This window comes from Actinia tenebrosa, unplaced genomic scaffold (genome assembly GCF_029948245.1).
Source record: "Actinia tenebrosa isolate PJP-AT-01 unplaced genomic scaffold, QUT_ActTen_1.0 PGA_scaffold13__45_contigs__length_12533684, whole genome shotgun sequence".
NCBI lineage: Eukaryota > Metazoa > Cnidaria > Anthozoa > Actiniaria > Actiniidae > Actinia > Actinia tenebrosa.
The window spans coordinates 3,799,158-3,807,597 of NW_028292573.1; the positions used below are offsets into that span (position 1 = coordinate 3,799,158).

The 8,440-nt window shown below is 42.8% G+C and overlaps 2 protein-coding genes and 1 long non-coding RNA gene across 3 annotated transcripts; all 3 read right to left on the reverse strand.

Moving 5' to 3' along the window:
- Window positions 1-36: 36 nt before the first annotated feature.
- LOC148911643 (uncharacterized) lies at window positions 37-3,857 on the reverse strand. Its single transcript, XM_089029191.1, has 2 exons — window positions 108-3,857; window positions 37-48 (listed from the first exon to the last, which is right to left on the reverse strand). Exons 1-2 carry the CDS (start codon window positions 3,855-3,857, stop codon window positions 37-39), a joined length of 3,762 nt encoding a protein of 1,253 aa, XP_088885317.1.
- A 9-nt stretch (window positions 3,858-3,866) lies between these two features.
- LOC148911644 (uncharacterized) lies at window positions 3,867-5,874 on the reverse strand. The gene is made up of 2 exons (XM_089029192.1): window positions 5,640-5,874; window positions 3,867-5,330 (listed from the first exon to the last, which is right to left on the reverse strand). The coding sequence occupies exon 2, from the start codon at window positions 5,118-5,120 to the stop codon at window positions 3,867-3,869; it is 1,254 nt and encodes a 417-aa protein (XP_088885318.1). The 5' UTR covers window positions 5,121-5,330; window positions 5,640-5,874.
- Window positions 5,875-6,068: 194 nt separating this feature from the next.
- Window positions 6,069-7,893, reverse strand: LOC148911645 (uncharacterized). The gene is made up of 3 exons (XR_016119547.1): window positions 7,818-7,893; window positions 6,910-6,991; window positions 6,069-6,149 (listed from the first exon to the last, which is right to left on the reverse strand). It is a non-coding gene; the product is annotated as an uncharacterized LOC148911645 (long non-coding RNA).
- Window positions 7,894-8,440: the final 547 nt, after the last annotated feature.

The window sequence follows — 8,440 nt, forward strand, 5'->3', positions numbered from 1 at the left end:
TCTTCGGGAAGATCGGCCATCTTTTGCTCTTGTACCTTAGCTCGGAGTCTGTTGCACATTACGCAGTTTTCGATTGCGGTAGCAACAACTCTTGAGCCACCAACTACCCAGTATCCATTTGCACGGATCTCGCTCAGAGTAAGGCTGCGACCCTGATGCTTGACTTGGTTATGGAAATGACGTACGATTAGTGTGGTCACGTGGCTTCGACCAGGAAGAATGACTGGAAATTTAACCTTGTCTGTTAGACTTGAATGTCGGAGGCGTCCTCCGACACGCAGCAATCCATGAGAGTCGATAAACGGGTCTAGCTTGCGAAGTGGGCCTTGCGAGTTTGATTGTTTTGAATCTTGAGCATCTTTACTTGATTTCAGTTGTGTTATTTCATCGTTGAAATGGTTTGCTTGAACTGCCTTCATAATCTGGATTTCTGTCACCTCTAGGTCACTGACATTCACCTCAGTAGGCTTTATGTCCGATTGTCTCCCTTTCACTGCGTTGCGGAGCCTTTGAATAAACTTTATGCACATGGCCATTACTCGCTTAACACGAAACCAGCTGGAATGGCGTTGAGCATCATCTTCGAGAGTAGTTACTGACTTTGCTAGTTCTGTTGACGTGGTTGCTACGCTTGCTGATTTCTTGATCTCTGGATCATTTTCTTGTAGATCATATGGTTGTGAGGTTGGTGCTTCTTGCTCTTCATCAGTTTTCCACAGAAAGGCTGGTCCTGACAACCATTTCGAATCTTTGAGCTGATCTGCACGTAGGCCTCTAGACCCTTCATCTGCTGGGTTATTCTTGGTGTCGACGTACATCCATTGGTCCACCGAGGACTTGTCTTGGATTTCTTGCACACGGTTAGCTACGAATATATGAAACCGTCTGACTGCATTTGCAATGTAACCGAGAACAACTTTACTATCGGTCCAGAAAACTTCCTTTGTTATTTCGATGTCTAGCTCGCGCCTTAACTGTTCACTCACACGAACCGATACGACAGCTGCGGTCAGCTCTAGACGAGGGACCGTTAACTTCTTTAAGGGGGTGACTCGTGCCTTTCCCGCCAAGAAAGAACAATGGACTCTACCAGAGTTGTTGACTAGTCTGAGGTAGCTGCACTGACTGTAGCCTTTGAAGCTTGCATCGGAGAAGTGGTGCAGTTCTGCCTTGATTACTTCACCGAAGTCTTCTGGTTTGTAGCAGCGTGGTATTGTAAAACTTTCCAGATGTGGAAGTTGAGATCTCCATTTACGCCATCTATCGACCATGTCGTCAGGAATTGGATCATCCCAACCGATGTCGAGACGGCATAGGTCTTGTAGTAGCGACTTGCCTTCTAACACAACTGGGGCGAGGAAGCCTAGAGGATCGTAAATGGAACTCACTGTAGAGAGGATGCCGCGCCTTGTGGATGGACGATCTTTCAAGGAGATTACGAACTTGAATGCGTCTGATTTTGTACACCACTGCACCCCAAGTGCACGTTCCATCGTTTTTTGATTCAGCTCTAAGTCCTTCACATCTTTTGCTCTGTCAGACTCAGGGATTTTTTCAAGCAAGGCTTTGCTATTCGATGTGAACTTGTGAAGGTTGAATCCACCGCGTTTGCACATCTCCTTTACGTCGCTCACGAGTTCAAACGCTTTGTCTACTGATGGTACCGATTTCAAGCCGTCATCAACGTAGAAGTTACGGCGCACGAACTCTGCTGCTTCTGTTCCGAGGCTGCCTTCGTTGTCATCAGCTGTGGTCTTGAGGGCAAAGTTCGCACAACCTGGTGACGAGGTCGCGCCGAACAGGTGCACTGTCATCCGATACTCCTTAGGCTCACGAGAAGTATCGCCATTCTCCCACCACAAGAACCGCAGCAGATCTCTGCAACTCTCTGGGACCTTTACTTGATAGAACATTGCTTCGATGTCGCACATTATTGCAACGGTTTCTTGTCGAAATCTGTATAGGACACTCGTCAAGCTGTTCGTCAGATCAGGCCCTTGCAGCAGGTGGTTGTTCAGTGACTCTCCTTCATAGCAAGCCGAGCAATCGAAAACTACCCTGAGTTTGTCAGGCTTCTTTGGGTGGTATACTCCATGGTGGGGAATATACCACACTTTCTGCGAGTTGCTTTCGTTGGTTTCAGGTGCTAACTCAGCGTAGCCCTTATCTAGCATGGAATTCATGAATTCTATGTAGCGTGAGCGGTATAACTCATCAGCTGCGAATCGTTTCTTGAGGGACTTCAAGCGAACGTAGGCCATCGAACGGTTATTTGGCAGTACGAACTTATCATCCTTGGTAGGTAACGGCATTTCATAGTGACCATCGGGAAGGTAGTTAATGCCGTTTTCGACGATATTAAGGAACTTCCTATCCTCCTGAGAGAGTGAGACGCTCGTTTGCTCTCTCTCGCAAAAGTCGAGTTCAAACATTGCTCTAATGTCGCATGCGTTGAGTATTTCTTTAGTTTGCGGTTTCGTAGCAAATTTGACGCTTCGACGTGAGGATGCATTAGCTGTAGTGACGACGTGATGACAGGTGAATGTATCGTCCTTCAAGGTATGTTGAAGCTCCGGGGTTGCTGGTCCTAGTACTCCCCATCCCAACAGAGTCTTGATTGCGTAAGGATCATCCTCCCCTCCTAAAATGACATCTCGTGGTTTCAGAGCCTTAGGACAATTACATCCGATCAATACTCCTACTTCCATGTTTCTTCGTAGGGGGAGAAGATGATGTTTTATTGCCTTTAGGTGCGGCCAATTGTCCGCTGACTCTGGGGTAGCTATTTGGTTGGTGGACGATGGTATGGACTCTCTCGTATATGCCTTGGGCAACTCTATTGCACTTCCATTGTTGTCAAAGGGTTTTGCTATCAGACCTTCGATTTTCTTGACTGGTATGTCTTGCTTACCGTGCATTGTATTCAGTCGTAGAGTAATCTCAGGACCGTCGACTTCTAACTGCTTCAAGATAGATGTCTTTACAAATGTGGAATCACTACCATCGTCGAGGAGAGCGTAGACCTTAACTTCAACTCCTGGATTACTACTATGACTAAGCACAATAGGCACGATGAGGGAGGTTGTCGTTCCTTCACTAACTGGCGTAGGATCACAGACGTTTGCGTTTGTGTTCGCCTCTTCTCCAGCTGGTTCGGATGAATCATTTTCAGTGGTCGTTGCCGCGATGTTGTTCACCTTGCGTCTGGGTCTAGGCTTTGGTTTTGGCTTGACACCATGTAGTGGGGTCGGGTGTGGCTTTCCGCACTCGTCACATTGCAGTCTGTTCTTGCAAGAAGACGACAAATGTCCAGGCTTTAGACATCCAAAGCAAAGTGCCTTCGATATGATGACGTTCCTTTTTTCAACTTCGGACATACCTTTGAACGACTCGCATCTTTCCAGGGAGTGGCCTTTGTCGCACGCTGGGCATGAGGATGTACTCCTTTGTTGACTTGATGATGTGGTTGTTGCGAAACTGCTTGAGAGAGGGCGAGAGGGTAGTTCCCTTCTTTGCTTGGGCCTAGATTCTCTATCTGCATTCCTTTTTCGTTCTCGTCTTAAGGCGTCGGGTGAAAAGATCGGATCGTTCGCCAATTCAGCTTCTGCCTTAACATATTGTACAAAGTCAGTGAATGATACTCTTTGTAATTTTGACTGAATGTCATATGCGTGACGACACCATTTAGTACCACAGTACGACGGAAGCTTTGCACTTAATCTTTTAAGAGTTTGCGTACTATCTAGCTCGGCAAGAGATCCTACTATGCGCACTGCTTCTGTACAGCGAGTAAGGAAGTCTGCGAATTCCTGGAGTGCGTTGCTGTTGCCGTCTGGGATGTTTGGCCAGTTGCGCATGCGTGATTTCTAGGCTTCAGCAACGTGGATCGGATTACCGAAACGTTCATCTAAAAGCTTGCGTGCTTCTTTATACGAGTTCTCACTTGTTAGCGAAAGGAACCCTTTTATTACGTCATTGGCCTTGCCTTTAGTGTACTTCTCCAGGTAGTAAAGTCGGTCCATGTCAGATGTAACTTTAGTGGAAATAATTGTGTCAAATGTCGTGACAAAACCTGGATAATCGAAAGGATTGCCGTCGAAAGTTGGAGGCTCCTTTGTCGGTAGGTGACTTATTGTTTGCTGGTTTATTAACAAAGCGCTCAGTTCCGTTTGTTTCGTCTGCAATGAAACTATTTGTTTTAATGTTTCGCTGCCGATGCTATTATAATTCCTTTCTTGTTCCGTGGGATCAGGTATTTCCCTTTTGATCCGTGGAGTAGGGATTGGCTTGTGTGCTTGCCTGTTATTTGTGCGGTGTTCATAATCTCGTTCCGTTTTCTCTTCCGGAAGTTGAAAGCCGTCTTTCCCGAATTGCGTGACGTCATCACAAAGAGCGTTTTGATCATCGATTACCATTTTCATTGCCAAATTCTCGGCTTTAACGATTGAAATTTCTCTTTCTAGCTCCAAAGCCCTTGCTTGCTTTTCCCTTTCCAAGTTTTCGATTTCGGCCTTAATTCTAGCTTCCTTTGCCGCGGCCTGCATTAACAAACAGCGTGCTGAGCCTGACGATCTAGACGTGTTGTCACTTCGTTTTGAGGATCGACTATAACTAGATCGATTGTCTAATATGTGTCTCTCTTCTAGAGATCTTATTTTCTCTGCTAATTTAATGCGACATTGATTATATTCTAGGTCGCGAACATCGAACCACGAGTAAGCGGCTTGTTTTTGTTCATCTTCTTCAATTTTGGAATGAAGACAGAAATGAGCTTGATCTAGCTCTTCCTTCAGTAGATCTAGCCTGTCTCTCTGCGCCTCGAGTGCTCTAAGGTCAACAGTCACGTCGCTAATTGAGTGATAGGTGGCCTTGATCTCTTTTGATAGATTGCGGGCGGCATTTTGTCGTTTTTGGTTGAGAGTATCGATAAGGTATACTTTTCCTTTCTCAGTCAATTTCCTGTCACGTGGTTTTGGTGGTGAAGGTGCGGTTTTACAGGTTGTACGCCCATCCGAATTCCGAGATTCTGAAGTCGATTCCTTCTCTACAAGTGAAATCTCAACATCACCAAGATCAATGAGTTTCGAAACAGTTTCTTTTTGTGACTCACTGTCGCTCATTTTGGAGATAACTAACCTCTTTTCGATTCTGTAATCTCAGCAATATTTGACGATGTTATTTTACTGTAAATGCCGACACGGACGAATAATACGACGACTTTATCGCGCGTGAACGGGCTTACGAGTAATTGAGGAGATTTCGGGAATAATTTTACGGACAGCACTTGACGACGAATTGAAGTTTATTACAATCCAAGAACTTGTCGTAAACTAGAGTTAAATGATACAAAGGGCATAACTTAATTACTAAACTAGAAACCTGCATAACATTCCAATCATACCATTACGGAAATGCATGCTTAACAAAGAATGATAAAGAGAATCACAATAAACATAGAAAACTAACATAATATTCTAGCGTAGATGAATTACATTGAGAATAAAATACTATAAATGTAGCATAAACTTATAGGCCCTTAGGCGTAAAGTGATAACATATAATACACACCCATAGGTATAGTGGGCTTCCAATCATGCATTTTAAACTATAACTTATTATGAGAAACAAAGCGTACTTACATAACAGTCCCGCTTGCCGAGGTTAAGATATAGGTTATTGCTCCAACAAAGATAACTAAAAAACTACTCTAAACTCTTTGATCACGAATAGATGTGTTCTCGTCGACTTCATACACTAATACTAACGCTAAGTGGAATTGAGACGTGTTGTAACTAAGTGAAACGTTAAGGATATGACGTAACTAATAATAGATACAAAAATAAAGTGTTCGTGGGCGGGGCTGATAAGCCTTCCTTTACAGTATTTCTTCCACGTATATTTACAAAGTCTATTAGCCAAGCTTTCGCCTTTCGCACAACTAACGCATCATCAGGGCAACGTCTGGAGAGACAATGTTTTTAAGTTACTAGACACTACGCACGTGCAAGAGGAATCAGCCAATAAGAGAACTACACAATGAGTTAAGACGATTAAACCATTAATTTTACCTTTTCAAAAGAGAATTGACTGGGTTTTCCAGGAAACCCTCCGCCGATGTCAAGAATTTTAAATGAAAAGCCAAGTTTCTCCTTAAAATGAAGAAATAAAGCAATCAGTCGGTCAGTCAGTCGACCACTCAGTCAGTCAGTCGGTCAGTCGGTCAGTCGGTCAGTCGACCACTCAGTCAGTCAGTCAATCGGTTGGTCGTTCGGTCGGTTGGTCGGTCGGTCATCAGTCAGTCAATCGGTCAGTCAATCGGTTGGTCGGTTGGTCGGTTGGTTGGTCAGTCGACCACTCAGTCGGTCAGTCAATCGGTTGTTAGGTCAGTCGGTTGGTCGGTCGGTCAGTCCGTCAGTCGGTCAGTCGACACTCAATCAAATAATCATCAGTTTATTCAATTATCCAACCTGTCTATCAAGCAAATAACCAATCAATGATCAGTCAAGTAACGATTTTCTGAATACATCAGCCAATGTACCGTTCAACACCCGAATAACAGACATTGAATCAAGCAATCAATCGATCAACTTTTGGATCAACTATTGAATCAATAGACCGTTTTCTCAAGATTGCGTGCGCATCCAACTTGACGGGCCACAAAATTAAAAAACGCAAATTCAGTTAAATTGAGAAGCCAGTTTTACACTTAAAGAAGAGAATAGTTGATTTTATGAATTCTTGTGGAAAAATTTCATAAAAATGTAGGACAATTCTCATTATAAAGCTTGTGTTCTGGTATCGTGGCCCGTCAAGGTCCTTAGATTTGGATGCGCACGCAACCAGCGGTCTATTAGCCCACCAACCATCTAATCAATCAGTCTTATGTACGTACGGTATGGACTATCTTACCCCAATGTCAAACACGTGTCTGGCATTTCTGATGGCATCTTGGTAAGGTGTTGCATCATGGCATCCACAGCCGATGTGAAAACTGCAATTGGAAAAATATATATATCAGCACAATTATCGTCGTTTGTAAATTGCAACACTTATTATTATGTGAAAACAAATTTGCGATAACCTTTCTATAAACTTTGAGCAAGACAATGATGTTTTATACAGGATATTTTACTGCTCCAAAAAAGTTTGTATACTTAATGATGCCTATAACGATACCACACTCATTAATATATTGGAAGTATAAACCTTGATATCTTCAAGATGCATCGCTCGAATCATATGAAATTCTTTTACCATTCAAATATTTACTTCATGTAGCATCAATGATGAAGATATTAAACTATTACGTTTAAAAGCAAAAGATTTTCAAACTGGAGTTCTATGACCCTCAATGAAACAAATTAGTTGAAAGTGGAACCATTGCTTGAGGAATGAAATAAGGTTGCTATCAATAGACGTCACTTCCGGTAATAGTTGAGTTTTTAATGGCTTGAAGAATCCTGGAGGTTGTTTTGATCTCTTGTTTTCTGGTTTGGCGTCGTAGAAATAGTCAAATACAATAGTTTGAGGACTTATTTTGACATGTTTTGACTTAACATCCGCTAGTTGCCCCTCAATAGACTGCTTGTTTGCCCCCCAGTCAACTCTAAAAAGTCACTTGATTGATAGTAAGTAATAGACTACACGTGGTTTAAGATATGAGATAGTATAGCTCTCTTTTTACGATAAGCATCTGCAAGTGATGTCACCTGGTCTTAACAACTTGAAGTCCCTGACAGATTTAACATCACTATTCAGTTTTGTTTTCATTGTTTGTGGCTAGCCACCAAGTCAATCCCTTTTAGAGGTCACATTACCTTATGCCGACGACATTCAAGCCTAAGTTCTTGGCACTGACGAGAAGAGTGCTGCAGTCTCGAAGAGGAGCACCAAATTTGTGTCCATTCTTGTTAAAACAACAACAGTAACACAGGTTAATGTGCGGAACAAGTAAAGGCCGTCACCAACTACAGTACATCTTTATATAAAGTTATGTACTTACAGCATCGTAGACTGAATGGCGAAGCGTTGGAGAGAATCTGAGCAGAATCCTGCATGAAAGAAACCAGAATGTTTCATATATAATCGGGAGTGTCCTTGTCATCGTACTCGATAATAACGGAACCTCAGAGACTTTTGTTTGTTTGAACTCCATTGATCATTTTTTGGCCGTTCTCGGTTCACTAGTCATCAATTTTTACTACTATAACTGTATTAATTTTCCAAGACAATTCTCTATTGATTTATATCGTTAGTCAAAAGGAAATGCCTAGCATGGGACCTAGAGTCCCGTTCGCACTTTCCGCTTTGGGTAGCATGTTGGTGTAATTTTCCTTTCTGATTGATACCAAATAAAAGTTGTAAAGAGGAGTGAGAGATGGATAATTAGGATGGATGAATGAATCGAATATTGGTATTTGTCGATGGCATATACTCAAAG